This window comes from Chanodichthys erythropterus, chromosome 10 (genome assembly GCF_024489055.1).
Source record: "Chanodichthys erythropterus isolate Z2021 chromosome 10, ASM2448905v1, whole genome shotgun sequence".
Lineage (NCBI taxonomy): Eukaryota > Metazoa > Chordata > Actinopteri > Cypriniformes > Xenocyprididae > Chanodichthys > Chanodichthys erythropterus.
The window spans coordinates 54,691,566-54,712,717 of record NC_090230.1 but is presented as its reverse complement, the minus strand read 5'-3'; the positions used below and the strand labels follow the sequence as shown (position 1 = coordinate 54,712,717).

At 37.2% G+C, this 21,152-nt stretch overlaps 1 protein-coding gene across 1 annotated transcript in view; it reads left to right on the top strand.

Moving 5' to 3' along the window:
* exd3 (exonuclease 3'-5' domain containing 3) overlaps nt 1-21,152 on the top strand; it is a 60,113-nt gene that overhangs the window by 12,586 nt on the left and 26,375 nt on the right. Inside the window, exons 5-18 of the mRNA XM_067398240.1 lie at nt 439-492; nt 583-722; nt 1,817-1,923; nt 2,042-2,115; nt 3,341-3,379; nt 3,466-3,632; nt 4,104-4,254; nt 4,371-4,569; nt 5,286-5,395; nt 5,506-5,683; nt 5,756-5,919; nt 10,924-11,124; nt 12,135-12,188; nt 12,400-12,531. Of these exons, the coding sequence (XP_067254341.1) occupies nt 439-492; nt 583-722; nt 1,817-1,923; nt 2,042-2,115; nt 3,341-3,379; nt 3,466-3,632; nt 4,104-4,254; nt 4,371-4,569; nt 5,286-5,395; nt 5,506-5,683; nt 5,756-5,919; nt 10,924-11,124; nt 12,135-12,188; nt 12,400-12,531 (1,770 nt within the window). The remainder of the gene's footprint in view (nt 1-438; nt 493-582; nt 723-1,816; nt 1,924-2,041; nt 2,116-3,340; nt 3,380-3,465; nt 3,633-4,103; nt 4,255-4,370; nt 4,570-5,285; nt 5,396-5,505; nt 5,684-5,755; nt 5,920-10,923; nt 11,125-12,134; nt 12,189-12,399; nt 12,532-21,152) is intronic.

Here is a 21,152-nt window from a genome sequence, read left to right as displayed (position 1 = left end):
ATTCTGAGTAATTGTGTAAAATAAATGTTTAATTAATTGAATGTGCATCTCATTTGCTATAATTAAATGGGGGAATCAAAATTTTGTCCAGCTTAAATTGCACCCCCAAAATCAAAAGAGAAAAAATAAATTGTTTTTGGTAAAAAATGTAAGTCATTTAATATTAATTTTATATTGTGTCAATAAAATAAACAATAATAATAAAAAATATTATCTACAATTGAGACTTTAACATAGTCAATAAATAATAGGCATTAAAAGATAACGTATCATAGGAAACCATTTAATAATTGAATAAAATGAATATATTTATATATAATCAACCGATTTGATAACTAATATTAGAAAATGTTTATATTTGATAGTACCAATATAATGAGCAGAATGTTGTGCAGCATAAGCTGCTGTAAAGACATGAAATATTTTATTTTCTAACAGGCATTGGTGTTCAGTGTTAAAGTGGAACTCCAGAAAGATCTGGACATGGAGAAGGTCAGTTTAACCACATTGTTGAATGTAGCTGCATCTTTACTCTATGAAGCTGCACCATCTTACATCTCTGTCCCCTGTTTGTGCTGGCAGATATGTGTGCCTGTCATTCTCCTGGACAAGCTGTCGCTGGCAGAGCTGTATGTGCGTGACCATCCAGACCTGCAGCAGCGGCTGGTCACATTGCTGGACACCTGGTGTGATCCCAACTTTAATATCCAGGCATTGCTCAGGTGACAATTCATCAATGTTCAAAACAAATGTGTCTATATATTGATTATTGAAAGGTTGAAAAATGTTGAGATTAAGTTGTAATGCCCTGTTCTATAGTTCATTTACGTCTCAATACGGTATTAAAAATTTATAAGGAAAATGTGTTTAATTGCCATGAAAACAATGAAAACAAATAAAAACAAAAAAAGCTCCTTAATTAGGCTTGATTTATGCAAAAAAACAAACAAAAAACTTTTAGGGTCATACATAACCTGGACATTTCTTCATGAGATTCACCTGAAATAGCAATATTGAAACATTTGTCATAATAATATTTATTGGCTTTTTATTGTTATCATTATTATTATTAATCTAGTCTATTCTCTCATTTTATAATATTAAATAAATGCATCCATCATTTAGCATTCATCCATCTTTTTTTCATTGTTCACGTGTGCAATTTTATTTGTGAAAAATTGTGTAAAATTCATAAATATTTAATTGCATAATAATAATCTATCATATTATAATACTCATTTATCCATAATTTCTCATTCATCCATTTTTTTCTTCTGTTTTGATGCCTGATTTTTACATCTGCAAAATTGTGTACAATAAAAATGCATATTGTTAAATATAATAATAATAATAATAATAATAATAATAATTATTATTATTATTATTATTATTAACAATAATTATGATGATGATGATGATAAGTATAATAATTATTTTTATAATACTAATTTATCAATCATTATTAATTCATCTTTGAATGTTTAGATGCCTGATTTCACTTAGACAAAATTATGTAAAATTAATACATATTAATATTTTTTTACATTTATTACTAATGTTTTAGTAATTATTATTTGTATTATATGAATAATAATAATAATAATAATAATAATAATAATAATAGTTTGTTATATCATATTATAATATTCCTATTCTCCTATAAATCTTTTGATGCCTGATTTTTACTTCTGTTAAATGAATTAAAATGGAACTAATAATAATAATAATGATAAAGTATATCAGACAAAATGTATATATCTAATGTATTTCTAATGCAGAGTTTGCTGAGTGATTGTGACATGTTGTGTGGTTGCAGTCAGTACCCACACCTGGTTCTCTCAAAACATCAGATGGACCAGATTCAGCCCAAGCTGCTCAGTAAGCATGTCTTCAGACTCATGGAGAAATTCTGCATTGACCCAGGTGTGTGAGCGTGTCACTCCACAGCTCTTTGACACTTTCATCATCTCAAGTGTGTACGCTTTATCAGTGCATATGTATTTGATGTTCAAACTTGTCCTGTGGGGTTTGGTTGCTACAGGTCTGTGCTCTAATTCTGTCTACAAGAGGAAGCTGGACTCACTGAGGTTTCTCATGTACAAAACCTTTGGCGAGGTGAGAAAGTTCCCCATTTTCACTGCCTTTTTTTTAATTTTTTTTATCACATTGGTCAAAAACATATAAGTGTGTCAAGTTCTTAGAAATCTACTTTTTGTATTCATGTTGGTTTCATTTGGTTTTGAAAAACTGTTTTCAAGAAAAGTTTCAGTTCAGTAATCTAAATATGTCATCTGGTGTAACCATCAAGTAAGAATATATTTTGAATAAATGAACGCATTGAATAAAAGTACACATCTTAATCATTATTTAATCCTTAATCATTATATATATCTTTCAAGGCAAGCAGTATTTGTTTTTACAAATGTAAAGAATTATTCATTGATAAATATCATTTTACACAACCTGAATTACCCTTTCCTGGTCTTAAATCAAATTATCTTGTAAAATAATATTTTAAGAGACTTGCTGACTTTGACACACAATCATGAGGGTCTACAGAGGTCCTGACTATGATATCGCGTCCTGTTTTATGGTTTTTGTTGTTGCATGCTGGTTGCTCCACATGATGTTGAATTAGCAGACAGGTTTTTCAAATATCAACAGTATTAAAAATAATATTGTTAATGTGATGTTTTATTTCTAATAATTAGATTAGATTAATGTTAAATATGAAATATTTTTAAGTATTGTTTAATATAAATAAATTAATGTTTATTATAAATATTTTATATAATTTATTAATAATTAGTAAACCAGTTAATGTACAGATTCCTTTTTTCTAAGAAATAATAATAAACTGTTATTAAACATTTATTTTCCTTTTGGGGAATTTTTATTTTATTTGTTTATAAAATATTTGTATTTATTTTTTTCATTAGTGTTTTATTACCTTTTTTATGAGGCATTTTCTTCATTATGACATGACAGTTGTATTATCCTGATAAAATACATTTTAATTCAGAAATTAAAATCATTCTCATCTTAAGAGGTATAATTGTTTGTGTAATAAGTTGTATTTTAATGTATTTTTCAATAAATTAGTAGATTTAAAAAAAAAAAGTCACATAATCAAATGTAATGTTTTCTAAATTAATCAATAAAATTCTAATTAATAAGATAAAGTCTCACCCTTAATTTATCTTTCAATATTTTGTGCACTCAGAAATGCATCACATTTGCAGAGGTTAAATGTGAATACTATTTGTTGTTTTGCAAATATTGTACATGATGTATTGCATTGATGGTGATATAGAAGTGTCTGCTTCATTATATTTGACAGAAAAGTATGTCTGAAGAGAACTGGAGAGACCATGTTCAGGTAATACATATTCTGGTTTGATTCAGTACTTAAACGTTTTAATTGAGTTTTAAATGAGTGTGTGGGTGTTGTGTGTGTGATCTTAGGCCATGATTGAAGGTAATCTAGAGCTCCAGGTTCAGTTGGTACACCTGTTGGTTAAACACTGTAGCCTCCAGACTGCTGCTCAGTGGGCTGCACATTACAGCTTACCCAGAAACAGGCTTCCCATAGGAGTCTGGGACAAAATTCAGAGCCTTTCCCCCAAGCAGCTGTAAGTATTAAAATACACACACAGATGTAAAAAACTATATTCTTGAAGACCCCATAGAAATGATTTTCATACCAGTAATAATAATATTTTCTGTAACCCTCACACAAAGCTTACTGACACAAGTTTTTGATGTTTCACTATTTGACACCAAATGTGATACCATTTTCTTTTTAGAGCTGCTTTACAGCTGAAATGAACTGAATTTTTTCTGTTATGACTGTAAAGTTGCTTTGAAACAATTTGTATTGTATAAAGTGCTATATAAACAAAGGTGACTTGAATTTACTATTTTTGAAGATACTTTTGCTTCCAAGTATAGACAAACCTGTACACACACACACACACACACACACACACACACACACACACACACACACACACACACACAGACACAGACACAGACACACAGACACAGACACACACACACACACACACACCACCATCACCCTCACAAGTATATTCCTGTCATAGAGATATGTGTGCTGTAAGCGGCCCACCTGAGTCCTGGACACCCCTTCAGTCTGATCAGCAAAAATACTACCAGCTGCCTCTGGCCAGAGAAAACGTCCACTTTGTAAAGACATTAGATAAAGTTGAGCAGTGCAGAGAAGCTGTTTTAAAGGTAACACTTTTAAGACTTCTTTATATACATTACGATTATGATTTGACAAACCTCTACGTACTGATGTATTTGTATTGTAACATCAACTTTAACTGTTTCTCCTGGTTCTTCTTCAGCCTGGTTGTGTGGTGGGAATTGACATGGAATGGAGAGCCGGTTTTGGCACTGTGTCGCCTCAACGTGTGGCTCTGATCCAGCTGGCCCTACAGGAACAGGTGTTTCTGCTGGACCTTTGTGCTCATGCCATTAGCCACCACAGCATCACAGTGGACTTCATCAGGTCTCTGCTATCAGACAAGAACATCATCAAACTAGGTAGGAGACCTCAAGACAAATTAACAGACTTTTTGAAATTCTTTACATTCCGTCTGTATAAAGGATTAGTTCACTTTCAAATGAAAATTACCTCAAACTTTACTCGCCCTCAAGCCATCCTAGGTGTATGTGACTTTCTTCTTTCTGATGAACACAATCAGAGTTATATGGATAAATATCCTGATGCATCAAAGGTTTATAATGGCAGTGAACGGGTCCAATGAGTTTGAAGCTCAAGAAAGTGCATCCAACAATCATAAACATATTCCACACAGCTCCGGGGGGTCAATAAAGCCCTTCTGAAGTGAAGCGATGCATTTGTGTAAGAAAAAAATACTCTTATTTATGAACTTATAAAGTCAAACATCTAGCTTCCACCAGACTGCCTTCCATATTCAACTTACTGTTCAACTTACTCAAATGTAACTGACACGACGACTGTTACACTTTTTTTAATGGAAGTTAAATGCGGAAGGCGGTCTGGCTGAAGCTAGATATTTTACTTTGTATATTTTACTTACTGACGGGGAACTTTATTTAGACCCTGGTCCCTGCAGTTAAAAAACACAGAGTACCACCCCAAAGTCCCTAGTTCCTGGGGAAAGTTCCTGCAGTGGAAACGCTGCTTTTGTAAACCGGGTGGCCTATCAGGAAGGATATGAAAATTCTGCCTTGAGCTTTGGATAGCATTTCTAGCTTGTGTATGTGTGTACTAGGTTATGGGATGTCTGGAGACTTGCGGAGTCTGGTCAGCACATGGCCTGAGCTCAGGGAGGAGCCAATGAAAATGGAAGGAGTTCTGGACCTGCTCCACGTCCATCAGGAGGTACTGCTACAAATGGCCCCCAGCTAACTATTGATGATTGGATTGCTTACATATGTTGCTATTTTGGAGCCTATGCTTATTCTTCTTACAAATGACCCCTGTCCCCCCAGCTTCAGCGTTGCTGGTTGAGGAAAAAAGTATGTCGGTCAGTGGAAGTAAGTGAGGGACCGGCTGAGAAGGGCCTGAGTCTGCTAGTACAGCAGGTATTGGGAAAACCACTGAACAAAACCGAGCAACTCTCCAACTGGGAACGCCGGCCACTCCGGACCAGCCAACTCCGCTATGCTGGTAACAAAAGATTCATGTGGTAGCATGACAGTTTTGAACCTTCTCCCATTCTCTTTCTGTATCTATTTTCAGCTGCTGATGCGTACTGCCTGCTGGATGTCTACCTTGTCCTCTCCCGGGACCCAAAGGCATTTGGTTTGCCAGAGGACCTCTGCTCCATTCCCTCAGCCCAACCTGCCAAGAACCGTGAGGAGAAGAAATCCAAAGAGAAGAACAAGCAGTCTAAAAGAAGAGAGGTCAGTTCGCTGGTCTGCCAGTCTCTGACTGCAATTTTTATGAGCCTGTAGAACAGAAAATTACTCTGTTGTCATAGTTACGGTCATAAATTTCAAAATATAAATAGCTGACGAGAACATGTGGGGTTTTTATGATGCAGAAATTAAGGAGAACAGCTTGTAAGCAAATTAGCTCAAAAGAAATTAACTAATTTATAGGGAATTTTAAAAGAGTCACTTATTTTACGACCGAGCAACTGAAGCATCCAACGTTCATTTGCACGAGCTGTAACTATAAGCTCTTTAGCGTATATGAATATCCAACTATCGTGAAAACACTATTTATTAGCAAGGTAACATATAGATCAGCAGTTTAAAGTTGCCCTAGAACTTTTTTTAAAAAGATGTAATATAAGTCTAAGGTGTCTCCTGAATGTGTCTGTGAAGTTTCAGCTCAAAATAACCCATAGATTTTTTTTTATTCATTTTTTTAACTGCCTATTTTGGGGCATGATTAGAAATGAGCTGATTCAGGGCTGCTGGCCCTTTAAATCTGGTGCTCCACACCCCAAGAGCTCATGCTTGCCTTAAACAACATAAAAAAAGATCATACAGCTAATATAACCCTCAAAATGGATCTTTACAAAGTGTTCACCATGCCCCATGTCTAATCGCCCAAGTACAGTGTTTATTTTGATGTTTACATTGATTCTGAATGAGTTTGAGGCTATGCTCCGTGGCTAACGGCTAATGCTACACTGTTGGAGAGATTTATAGAGAATGAAGTTGTGTTTATGAATTATACAGACTGCAAGTGTTTACAAATGAAAATAGCGACGGCTCTTGTCTCCGTGAATACAGTTAAGAAACGATTGTAACTTTAACCACATTTAACAGTACATTAACAACATGCTAAAGAAACATTTAGAAAGACAAGTTACAAATATCACTAAAAATATCATGTTATCATGGATCATGTCAGTTATTATTGCTCCATCTGCCATTTTTCGCAATTGTCCTTGCTTGTTTACCTAGTCTGTTGATTCAGCTCTGCACAGATCCATACATTCTGCCCTTGTCTAAAGCCTTTCATAATGTTGGGAACATGGGCTGGCATATGCAAATATTGGGGCGTACACCCCCGTGTTATGTTGAGATTCGCCTGTTCTTCGGAGGTCTTTTAAACAAATGAGATTTACACAAGGAGGAGGAAACAATGGAGTTTGAGACTCACTGTATGTCATTTCCATGTACTGAACTCTTGTTATTCAACTATGCCGAGGTAAATTCAATTTTTGAATCTAGGGCACCTTTAAGACATTAAATCCGTAAACGCATAACATGAGACACTTCTCTTTAAAAATATAAGTGAGACTTTATTGATTTATTCTAACACATAAACTAATATCTAACTCAAACACAAGTTGCAGAAAGAAGGGAAGTGAGGAAAGAATGAGTTTTAAGAGAGTGAAATGATGATTTCTAGCAATACATGCACTTCATAAGACCTGATCTGAACGAACCATCAATCATTAATTTAACCCTTCTATTGCTTCTTAGGCAGGGTTATTAGACTGAATATAGCACCAGTTCAGCTAGAATCTGGAGGTATATACTTCGATGTTTGTGTCTTTAGATGGGGATTCCCTTGTCTGCATCTTTGGGTTCTTGTGATTTGCTGCGGGTCTTTTCGTGTCCGGATTGATGTTGTGGGAAGCCAATCACGTTCTGGTGTGCTGGCGGAGGAGTGGAATCTCCCTCGTGGCTGAAGTTTGAGGCGGGCAAAGACTGCAGAGTCATTGATTAAACTTTGTGGCAAAACTTAACTTAGAACACGAGACTCTCAACGGAAAAGAAAGAAAACTAAGTAAAAAAAGGAAAGTAAGTAAGTGAGACAAGTAGTTGGATGGCTTGAATGAAACTGCTTGTTCGTATTTTCATTGGATCTTGATCGGCCTTGATCAGGCCGTCTACTCTTCATCGTCTGCTCGTCATTGTTCGGTCTTTTTGGTCTGTCTGATTCGTGTACTGAATATTTAAACTGAGGTGTTTGTCCAATCTCTTTGAGGAGTTCTGACCAATTGGGTATCGTCTTTGTTTCAGAGGTGGCTTTTCTCCTCCCTCATCATAAATTAAATGTTATCTGTGGTCTCTTAAAGGGTTATTTCACCCAAAAATGAATATCATTTATTACTCACCCTCATGTAGTTCGACAGCCGTAAGAACTTCGTTCACAAATTAAGATATTGTTGATGAAATCCAATTGCTCAGTGAGGCCTCTATTGAGAGCAAAGCCATTCAAACTCTCGAGGTCCATAAAGGTACTAAAAACATTTGAAACAGTTCATGTGAATACTTTGTGTGTGCCAAAAAAATAAAATGAAGACTTTTCAACAATATCTATATATGGGGCGATTTCAAAACACTGCTGATGAACGATGAACGAAGGTCTTACAAGAGTAGAATGGCATGAGGGTGAGTAATAAATGACGTTATTTTAATTTTGGGGTGAACTTACCCCTTAACGTTCCTGCTATTAGCAGGGAGTACGGAGAGTGCAGTTTAGACATGATTTTTATAAAAAGAATACGATACATTTTACACAGATTTCATTCAAGGCAAAATTTAAGTTATGAACAGAGATTTACACTCATACCAAACAAGACACCCTTTCAGTCAACCATTCAACAGTTATAACAATTACATGAATTGTGAGTGATCTGAGGATAATGGTCACAAGTGTAGGTTTTAGACATAATATAGAATTATGCAGTTGAACGATGTTTGATTACAATCCAATTAGAATTGTTTTTGGAACAATTTCATGCAGTTTATTCATAAAAACAGTCTCTGTGGGGACAGGTTGTCTGCCTAGGAAGCTTCGTACCTCTGGGCTGTATGTGGCTCTGAGGAGGTATAACCTGTCTCAGTCAGTCACATGAGGTCTCACCTCAAGGTGGAAGTCGATATTTCTGAGGTAGGCCTGGATGTTGTGGCCCTCCGTGGAGTTTGTGTTGAACTGGATTCTTAGCCAGCTTGTTGAGGTCTTTAAGGGTCATTCCATGTGCAGCTTTGGGGTCTGCTTGGATGGGCTGTCCTTTTGTTGGCAGGGAAGAATTCTGTAGTGAAGGCCGGTGACGTTTTGGGATGTGGCCATTCACTTCTCCCGTTGTATGGCAGTTCTTGGATGGGGGACTTTGTTCTGCTCAACAGTGTCAATGCTGAGAGAGGTCTCTCCCTTCTCGGCTCTGGTTTCTGTTCATAAACATGCTTGAGTTCATTTCTGACCGCGTGGATCTTGTCGTTGGCATTGTCTCGCTGTTGGGTCAGATGGTCCATTTCAGTGTTGTACTTTTCCAGATGGTCTTCCACAGCATTGTCAGCATTGGCTTTTTCTAGCTGACATTCAGCAGACTGGAGTTGGTTTACCAGGTGCTTCTGGACAGTCTTTAATTCTTGTTTGTCATGTTCCGTGACTGCAAGGGCTTCTTGGAGCTTGTCGACTTGTTTCTTTGTTTCTTGCTCTGCTTCGTTGCATGTGCATCAGCTCTATCAGGAACTCTGTGTTCTGACGTTTGAAGTCATCCTGGACTTTCACTTCCAGCTTGTCAGTGCGGCTCTAGGCACGTGTCGGCTCCTCTTGAAGGTGGTGATGTGCTTGTCGCTTAGTTTCAGCTGAGCTGTGAAGGCATTGTTTAGGGAATTGGTGATCTTGAGTAGTTCGGCATGGTTTTGGTTCTGGCTTGAATCATGTGTCAGGAATCTTCTCAGAATAATATATTAATATATTAAAAATATATTATTAAAAATAATAGTTCAATTGTCTTGGGTGTGAGGCAGTCTGGAATGCCTCTCAGCCAGGTGTCCACATCTTGGGTACTGGGTTTTGTCATTTGCGACATGTTGGCAAGCTGGGGAAAAGAGACTGACACAGATCTGTGTGGGGTATAAGCCAATATGTGTTGGAACAGCTAAGTGTCATTGCAGTAATTGTACACCAATAGTAAAGGGTGGTGATCAACATTTGTCTGTTAATTAATCTTGGATGAAATGTCAAAATTTAAACTGCGTTTACAAATGCAGTGAGAGTATGGAGAACACAAGAGGGTTTGATTTTAAAAATCAAATACCTAATGATTTGTTACTTTTGGAGAGATTATGTTTCTATTTCTTTTAGAATCGATTGATGGCTCTTTCAGGCTTGGTCCCTGCAAATGTGAAGAATAAGATTGAAGAAAGCAGGATAGAACAGGAAAGACGTGAGAAAAGGGAGGAAAAGGAAAAGAGACTGGATCCAAAAATGGCTCTGAAGCCTTTATTTCTAACTACGAGCATAGAATTGATCAGGTGTGTCGTTCCCAAGCTAGAATACCAAGAAGGGAAAAGGTAAGAAAAGGAAGTAAATAAAAAATAATGGATAAAATAAGAAAAAGGAAATTAAATTTCCTTTTAAAGGTAAATGAATAAATAAAATAGAGTGGCTAAGTGTATAACAAAGAAAAAGGAAGATACAACGCAATAAAATAATGTGCAAGCATGTGACTCGTAGATGTTTTTACGACGTGGGGTTCAAACACAGTTCGTTTAAGAGTAAGATTAAACTTTAAATGACAGCTTTGTGCGGTAATAGATGGAGCAGTAACAATATTTAAATAAATTAATTTACTGCAGACTGAAGTTTAAAGATAGGGAGGCAGACTCAGGTTACAGCTCTCTTTATTCATTCAAGCAGTCACTCAAACAAGCCGTGCTGCATACGTCATACACACACTAATCCTTTTTGGGCGGTTTGTATATCATTAGTCACATTGTGAATATATAATGTAATGTTATGTAATATAATTAATATGGAGAAAAAAAAAATTTATAGGTCAAAAAAGGTGACAGGCCATATAATATGTCCTGCCCACGCTTTTCTCCAATCTCTTGATGCAATATAGTGGATATCTTTAGAACACTTTAGAATAGAGATGTCATCAAAATGTCATCTTCACCAATGATGTTTGAGTGCGTTCCAATCTTCAGGCTCGGCAGAAGGCGAACGAGCCCCACTGTGTGGAGAAGGACTGTATTAAGTATTCAGAGTACCAAGGGCCCACAATCAAGCCGCCAGAGCTACGAGTGGTCTGTGATAACATGCTGCAGGGTCTGGGTCGTTTTTTGCGATGTCTGGGGGTGGACGTCAAGATGCTGGAAAACACGGATGACCATAAAGTAGCAGCGGAGGTGAAACATTTAGTCACATTTTGTTGATATTTGATGCAATTGTATTTAGTTACATTTCATTTTTAAACTGGTATTGACTACATCCTCATAGATTCTCCTACAATTAAATAGACAAAACAGAGGTTGTTATATTTGGCCTTAAAGAACATGTTAAAGGGTTAGTTCACCCAAAAATGAAAATTCTGTCATTAATTACTCACCCTTATGTCGTTCCACACCCGTAAGACCTTTGTTCGTCTTCGGAACACAAATTAAGATATTTTTGATGAAATCTGTGTGCCTTCTGGCCTCCAGTAGACTGCAACACAATTACCACTTTCAAGGCCCAACCCTTCCATTTTCTACATCAGAACGCTGACTCAGAATTGGCCGATGGTGTACACATGAGCAGCACAACGCATGTGTGTGATGCTGACGCAGGAGCTGACCAATACTCGTCGCCATTCTGACATAGAACACGGAAGCGCTGTACTGTGTTTACTACATCAGCTGCATAGGAGACTGACATGGAAGAGAAGAAATTGTTGAATGAAGTTGTTATTGTTGTTTGTTTTTTGCGCACAAAAAGTACTCCAGTCACTTCATAACATTAAGGTAGAACCACTGTAGTCACATGAACAGTTTTATCGATGTCTCTGCTACCTTTCTGGGCCTTGAAAGTGGTAATTGTGTTGCGGTCTATCAGAGGCCATAAAGCTCACAGATTTCATCAAAAATACTTTGATTTGTGTTCCAAAGATGAATGAAGGAATTATGGGTTTGGAATGACATGAGGGTGAGTAATTAGTGTCAGAAATTTCATATTTGGGTGAACTAACCCTTTAAGGTAAATTCCTCCTGAGATTTAAAGACTTGGTGTCCTCTTTTATATTAATCTCAGTTTTAGTAGTCGTCAAAGCATAACTAAATCACCCTACTATTATATCTAAAAAGTAGTAATGTATTTGTTTATATATTGTTAAAAAAAATGTATTATTTGCTGTCATGTTATGTTATATTCTCTCCTCCAGCTGGCCCGTGCTGAAGGTCGTGTCATCCTTACCGCAGGTCAGCCCTACCAAACAGTAAGTGTGTGTTTGAGATATTGATAAACATGCAAGCTCTGTGAGCTTTCTTGCATCCTCCTGCCTACATAGGTAGTGCGCCTATGATGCCTTAAAATACTGCCTCCATAGGAAGCTCACTAGGTTTTATTACAAAGCCCCAGTCTGCTTAAAAAAACTCCTGTTCGCTTGAATTTATTTTGTGTGTGAATGTGTGTATCTGTGTGAATAGTTACGGTCACAGGTTGGAGAGGGCCGCTGCCTGATTTTGGACTGCTCAGAAAAGGCACGTGACCAGGCCATGCACGTTCTCAGACATTTCCACGTCTATCTAACCCCTTCAGACATCTTCAGTCGATGCCAGGTCAGTTGTGCATGCCTATAAACAAGCACGTATGTGTGTCTCTTGCATTTGTTATCACTAGGACCGAAACCTCTTCCTCTTTAAAAGGAACACTTTATCAACTATTAAAAGGGAAGAAAAAGGATGTTTACAGATGCATCGTCATCATTCATTATCAATCTCTTAATCATGGTACATACCACAAAAAAAGTGCAAACAAACACTAGGAGCCTTTAGAAAAGTTGACAAAACTGAGGAACAAGATTTGTTTTTAAAGATCTTAGAGGAAATAACCAACCAGCATTTTGTGGTATGAGTTATATTTGTCTGTCTCTGTCTTTCCATTCAATCTTTAGGTTGAGATACCTAAAGATTCCCACTGAATTTACTTCCTGTCTTGAGAAAGTTTTGTCTTATCTGCTCTGCTGACATAAGAGTTGTGAGACCAGAAGGAAGCTAAGGAGATAGAGGGCTTCTCTGGTGACACTCCTCGTGTGAATCATTGGCTTGAGATGACGCTGTGTTTTACACTAGAATAAGTGCAGGAGGAACTTTCTAAAGGCATTTCCTCTCACATAAGTGATGATCGGAATTCAGACAATGGGTATGGATAAGGAAGAAAGCAATTACCCGAGGTATTCAGAAGTAAAGGGAGACAAACTGAAGGAAAGACTTTAGACAAAAAAGGTACATGGTTATCATTAGAGATGCGCTAAAATGGTTGCTTGGATGTTGGTAATAGGTTGCTACAGTACTCTTGGTGGTTGCTGGCTTTTTGCTTACTAGTTCGACAAGTCAAAGTAGTTTCTATGATGAGCTAAATTCATAAGTGAGATCACTTTGAAACATCACAACACACACCTTTCCAGGAAACCTTATGGCATGTGGAATCCCTCAGGGCTCGATCATTGGACCTTTGCTGTTTAATCAGTATGTGCCCAAACAAGGCCAAATAATGCAAAATTACAGAAGAGTGTACCATAGGTAGGCAGCCAGATCTACCTATTGCTATTGTTGCTAGGGTGTTCTTGGTGGTTGCTTGCTAATTGTTTACTTGTTCAAGTCAAAGAGTTTCTCTGACAGGATTATAAGTAAGATATTGCTAAAAAACATCACAATACAACTCTCCCCAGAAAACCACACGATAGATCATGCCCATAGCCAATATTTAATAATTGGGGCTAGAGGTTTGATAGAAATATGATGAGTAGTAAAAAGCGAGGCTTTCATTTTATCAAAATATAATATTGGATAATACTAATAAAATGATCAAGGTATGAATAAATGGCAAGTGGAAGGATGGATAGAAAGGGAGACTAAGAGAATAGAGTGAGAACACTGCAAGAGAGGACAGGCAGAAAGATGCGGTGAAAGATAACATGGAGAAAAACAAAAGGAGAGACAGACTAGGGTGTGAGACAAAGGGAGAGATGGAGGCAGATATATGCCTGACTCATTCCTGCTGTAATACCTGATCTCCATTAGAGCTGCGCCTCCAGCTCAACCGCAGGACTGCAGTTGTTTATTACCTGTGATTTTAGGATTCAAGAGTGGCACTTTTCTGTTTGAATATATTTTAAAATGTAATTTAGTCTTGTGATGGTAAAGCTGAATTTTCAGCATTACTCCAGTCTTCAGTGTCATTCAGTGTAATTTTTTTAACATTAGAAATATCTTTACTGTTACTTAAAGGGATAGTTCACCCAAAAAATGAAAGTTTGATGTTTATTTGCTTACCCCCAGCACATCCAAGATGTAGGTGACCTTTTTTCTTCAGTAGAACACAAATGATGATTTTTAACTCCAACCGTTGCCGTCTGTCAGTCAAATAATGGCAGTGGATGGAAACTTATACTATAAAAGTAAATAAAACTTGCTTAGACGAATCCAAATTAAACCCTGCGGCTCGGGACGACACACTCTGCAACGGCAGTAATGTCTCGTGCTTATACTTCAATGAGTGCTAGACATTACTTCCGTTGTCAGAGCGCGATCAGACCTCACTAAACGAGTGCTGAACGCAATTGGACATAGTGGTGTATTAGAGGTAAAAAATTATATACTGTTGGGTTTCTCGCACAAAACGATCATTTTGTGTCTTAGGACATCAATGTGCCGTCACGAGCCGCAGGGTTTAATTTGGATTTGTCTAAGCAAGTTTTATTTACTTTTATAGCAGAAGTCCCCATCCACTCCCATTATTTGGCAGCGGTTGCAGTTAAAAATCATCATTTGTGTTCTACTGAAGAAACAAAGTCACCTACATCTTGGATGCCCTGGGGGTAAGCAGATAAACATCAAATTTTCATTTTTGGGTGAACTATCCCTTTAACTGATCAATTTATGCGTCCTTACTGAATAAAAGTATATATTTTTTTCAAAATTCATTGAATTCATTGAAACCTTTGAAGGATAGTGTATACTCACAATTAAGATGAACTATATCTATAACAATGCATACATGCTTATAAGTATGTTGTTTTTTTAAACTATTATTTTTATATGGAAGGATTATAAAACTACCATTTTTATACTATTTTGTGAAGCCACAAAATTTTAGTAATTTACAAAGAATATTGCCTTATTGCCTTAATCATATTTGCATATTCAAGCTTGGAGCATTCAAATCTAATTGTGCTATGTTTGACATCAGCGGCATAAATGTGATGTAACATTGCGACAAATTTGCAAAACTGTGAATGAGAATTGAAAGCTTATTTCAATAAATAGCTACTTGAATTTCAATCTCATCCTCACATAAAGCTATCATGTTATTTTTAAAGACTTTATTATTTTACGTTACTTTAATGTGCAATTTATTTATTTATTTATTTTAAATTGACATTGTTTGTCCCCATTTATTTTTATTGTAAAGAAAAGAGCAGCATGAAGAAATAGTTATTTGGGTTTGGGAAAAACATGAGGATGAGTAAATGGTGACAGAATTTTAATTCTCAGTGGACTATTCTTTTAATAATACTTAGTAGAGCCAATTATTGTTTATGTCATAACCATTAAGCTGTTGATGCAAAATCCTAAAAACTCAGTGACTGTGCAAATTCTACATGTATCATTTGCCACACACCTCATAACAGTCAAAAGGGTTTCTACCACACCAAGTTCACACCTATAGCCAGTGAGGACAGGAAAACGCTGTTGAATTCCAGACGTGGGTCGTCTGAGCTCCATGTGGGTGGTGGTTTCCCCAAATGTGTCAATTTTGTGGCCACCAACCTTTCCTGATCGGGTGGCCGCCGGCTCCCATCCGGATCTGTCGCATTCCACCATTTGTTGCCTGAGGTTTCATCCACCTCTGCATGTTTGCTGAACAAATTGTTCCAACAAATTGTGCTAGAAAACTGAACAGTGGCATTTTTTAAGGTCTGAATGAGATGGAAACATTGGAATGTGATGGCGAGGTTGAAATCAACACTGTATGATAGTGGAAGGGGGGTTATGAAGAATGCAGTTTTGGAGTTGCACCCCAGGGCTGGTATGTGGAAGCCCACCCATGCTAAGTTAACCCTTTTGTTATCTGATTGTAAAGTCCTTTGATTAACAGTGGCTGGGTGACTTGCCCCTGGCTCTGAGAGACATTCCTAAAGCCCCCTGTGTGGCCCATTGATACTCATTGCCAATCATTAACCTCTCCCCTGCCCGTCCCGCCATAATCCACTCTCTTTCTCTGTCTCTCAATCTGTCTCTCTCTCGGTTTTCTCTCTCAATGCTTTATCATTGCCTCTTCCTGTGAATTCCTCTCTGTCCACACCAGGTTTGAGTCAGGGTCAGGGCAAAGCTGAGTTCAAAAGTGTGTCACCACACAAAATAGATTAGAGATCCGTCTAGATCTGTAGAATGTTTCTTGTCAGTACAGTAGCATATTCACTAAAATGACCACATTCAATGTCCAGAAAACTAGTAAAAACATTGTTAAAAGTCAATGTGACTACAATGTTTCAACCTTAATGTTATGAAGCGACGAGAATACTTTTTGTGTGCAAAAACAAAAAAAAATGAAGCGTTGTAGCGTTGAAAGGGCCCTCGCACCCGGGCTAACCGCCACCTGTTGGCATCAGGAAAACAGTGAAAAGTGGGCGACATGCATGTAAGTGAGTAAATAAAGGAGAATTATAGCAAAATCATGTAAAAGTGCCACACTTCCTGCTGCCAACAGGTGGCGCTATAGCTAACTGAATATTGTCATATAGATGTCTTTAGGCCAGGACTTTTATCACTCATGTGAAGTTTGGGTCAGATCAGACATAGTATGCCTGAGTTACAACAGCTTCCTCTTTCATGGCGAAACATCAGACTTTGTCGGTCACCACGGACACGCCCTTCAACGAAAACTCAAGATCTTTGCAATTTAACGTCTCAAAGGCCTTAAGATTAGACTGGCCATATATGATGTTGATCTGGTTTAATCTCTATGAGGAGTTAATCACAGTGTAAAACATGTCATTTCCTGTTGCCCCCAGGTGGCGCTATGACTGTAACTGAATATTGTCATATAGATGTCTTCAGGCCAGGACTCTAATAAAATGTGAAGTTTGGGGCAGATAAGACATTGAATGCCCGAGTTACAACAACTTCCTGTTTCATGGCGAAACATCTTATCAATCTTCACAATTTAACGTCTCAAAGGCCTTTAGATTAGACTGACCAAATATGATGTTGATCTGATTAAATCTCTAGGAGGAGTTCGTTAAAGTACAATGTCTGGAAATGGCAAAAACTGCAAAAATTTTGCAAAGAAAATTCAAAATATCTCACTTCTTGTTGGGTTTACAAACTTTGCACCCAGGGGCTTTTTTGTAGGTATTGGGCTGTTACATCTGTCTACCGAATTTCATAACTGTACGTGAAACGTAGAACGAAGGGTGCTTAATTGAAATTTTGTAGGTGGTGCTATCGAGCCATTTTGCCACACCTAATTCTGAAACCCATATCAGATGTAAATTTTCACCACATCCGACGCGTGTGCAAAGTTTCATGAGTTTTTGAGAACGTTTAGGCCCTCAAAAATGCTATTCTTTTTGGAGAAGAAGAATAATTGGCTGAGCAATTCCAATAGGGTCCTCACACCATCGGTGCTCGTGCCCTAATTACTACTTTATCAATATTTCCTCTTCCGTGTCAGTCTGTTACGCAGTTGAATCAGTGCTGCATTTCCATGTTTACATCCAAAAGGCGGCTCATTATTTGCTGGCTCCTGCGTCAGCATCACACGCATTGTCTTGCTGCTCATGTGAACAGGTGTCGGCCAATAGAGTACCTCAGAGATGACATGTTTTTGTAGGCCAACCTGGAAGTTAGCGGCGCACAGGTTCCCTTGATCGAAAGCTTAGGAATCTTTCCCATAGACTTCTGGAAAATCGTAAAAAATTAGCTTTGTGTTTAACAAAGGGATATGAAACTTACACGTTTTGTCTATCAAGATAATCTTTACAAGTTAACACAACATTTATAGATTTTGAAGCCTAAATAAAGTCGTCAGATATAGAAAGCTAACAGTAGGCTATAAACGGACTACAGCACACCATGGTCACGGATCAACGTCACCACCACCAAACTTCCTCAAACTTTATTTAGTAAACATGCTCGCTTATTATGATCTGAATACTCATCCACTTTTTCATGAGAAATGCTGTCCATTCGTTTTGTCCAAAAATGTTAGAAAATTATTTTATGCGATATTTTTATCTTTTGTTAATAATGTTTTATTTATGTTTATCATTTTGTTATTTTATATAAACCTTATATTATTTTCTTTGTGTTTAAAAATTCTTATGCTTGATCATTGTGCCCCAAATAAACTTTACAGATTATCTTTCACTGTATTTTGTTTGATTGTATACTGACTGTATAATATACATATAATGTACAATGTAATGACTATATAATGTATATACTGTATAATGTATATTAGCTGACAGGTAAAACTTCTAAGAACGTGAGATTGAAACATGGGTTCGTGAGTGTGATTTGCGGTTTGTCATGATGACGTCTAAAGTCCCCACCAAAGGAAGTAGTCCCTTTTAGCAACTTGTTAGCAACTGCCTTTTTTAAGACACAATAAAGGTTTAAAAAATCCCAATATTTAGAGGCTTTGTTAACTACAGACCTTATTTCAGGCGATTTAGCAAAAACCCATTCAGAAAACCCATAGATTTTAGGGCGATGGAACCGGAAGTCCTAAAATGCTAACTCGCTTCCGGGTTTTACCTACAAAAACACGTCATCTCCGAGGTACTCTTCACTGAGCTGCCATTCGGACGTAGAACCTGGAAACGCTGCAAAGAAAATAGTGTAGAAGAATGACAGGGGAGAGACGAATTTGTTGAATTTGAAGGTCATAATTTTTATTTTGTTTTTGCGCACAAAAAGTATTCTCATCACTTCATAACATTAAGGTTGAACCACTGTCGTCACGTTGACTATTTTAATAATGTCTTTACTACTTTTCTGGACATTGAATGTGGTAATTTGTTCCTTTCAATAGAGGATAAAAAAACCCTCAATCTTAATTTGTGTTCCAAAGATGAACGAAGGTCTTCCGGGTGTGGTACGACATGAGTGTGAGTAATAAATGACAGAAATTTCATTTTTGGGTGAACTAACCCGGTAAATATTCTATTATCGAATTACATAAATATATAATATCTATAAAATAATAATTAAAATTTAAGTTTTATAAATATGGAAGCCCTTTTCATCTAGTAAAACATGAAATTGTAATTGTGACTAGGTTTCAAATAATTTTAATTGACATCCATTAAATTGATTAAAAGTAACGCTAAATGGTCATGGTACAAGTGGGTTTCCATATTAAGAAATGCATGCACAAATTAAGCATAAGATTGTACAGTTAATGTAAAACAAGAGAAAATTCAGCTCTAGGGTTCCCATTCCAGAGCTCTGGAAGCACCAACCAATAGAGAACAGTGAAAGGTATCTGTCAGTCTCCTTTAGTGAAGGCTTGTGTACTCAAAGACAGCCTTTTGTTACTTTCTCTCATTGTAGCGTGACTCAGCAGCCACCACTAATATAGCCCACCACCAAGTCTTTATGATGTTCTGGTCCATTAATATGGTCTGATTCACTCCTTTTATAATAAATCTATGACTCCACCACTACTGTCTCAACATTTCTATCATTTGCCAGACAAAAATCAGAAGTAATATTATGTCTAGTCGACAAGTCTTAACCCTGAGTTTGAGCAATAGTAGTAGTGAAGCTTGCTTTAGCACGAACCACTACTTATTTTTCTCACATGGTTATGATTCCTTGAAACCAACACCATGTTCTTTTTATCTCTTACCACTCCTCTGTCTGGTATCCAGTAATACAGTACAATTCCTCACACATTACCATGTTACTCATATCATTCCCTCTTATACCGTTCCATAACTGTCACATTGATTTGGACTCGCAGGGCCAATACTTGATCCCTGCCAGTTATCTGGGAAACTCTCCGCATATGTGGCATCCAAACCACAGAGACAGACTTTCTACGTTTACTCGCTGATCTTCGTACAGCAGCATCAGATGACTCCCGACCCTTTTTTTAGATGTGAGACTAGCAGGTTCTCTGTATCGCAGACGCTGCTATGGCATTCACACAGAAGTTCTCCCCTCCCACGTGGAGGGGAGGTTTTGGGGGGCCCCGGCTGTGGGGGGTGAACAGGAACCGAAACGACGTGAGAAGATAGAATGAGAGAGAGGAAGAGAAAGAGCAAGAGGGTGTTTGAAAGAAGGATTTCTGCCTCTTTGATCTACAAAAGGCTGAGAAAAAGGGAAGAATGTGAAAAGACAGGACAACTTTGAGATTCTACTGCAGCAGAGCAAGTGTGCAAGACACTATTGGCTGATTGATCATATTTCCGTTCCTCTTTACTCTTGGCACATTTGATGCCATTGTTGTTTGCGGTCTAAACCATAAGAAGCACTTTATTAAAGTCACACTAAATCAAAATTGACTCTATGTAATGCCTTAAAGGGATAGTTCACCCACAAATAAAAATTTTGTTGTCATATATGACGTTCCCAACCTGTATGACTATCTTTCTAATGGGTAACACACAAAATTTCAAAGCTGCTCTTTTCAATACAACGAAAGTGAGTGGGACTGTGGCTGTGGTGCAAGATTTTGAGTTAGTAATGACATATTATGATTATAAAAAAAGAAAAAAGATCGAACTGATTGAAATTTCAGCCATACTATCTTGGCTTCAGAAGACTTAAATTTAGCGCAGGGTCAAAATAGACATCATTATAATGCTCTTAGTGTGCACTTTTTGTCCTTTTTTGAGCTTGACAGCTCCTGGTCCCCATCCACTTTCACTGTCTGTAAAAAGAGCAGCGTGAACATTGTTCACAATTTCTCTTTTTGTTTCTCATCAGAGAGCAAGTCAAGGCACAAAATTGACTTTACCTTCACTTGAAAATGGCAGGTAAATTGAGGAAATGTAATATGTTGTTTATTTTTAGTAAAAAAAAGGTACTTATTCCCTTTGACAATAGGATTAATTTTACTTTATTGTAGTCATTTCGATTTAAAAGTTTAAATGTTCTTTGTGTAGTTAAAGCCCAAGTTTTGAGTTTTATTTACTTTCCAAATGCTGCTTACTCATATTTGGCAC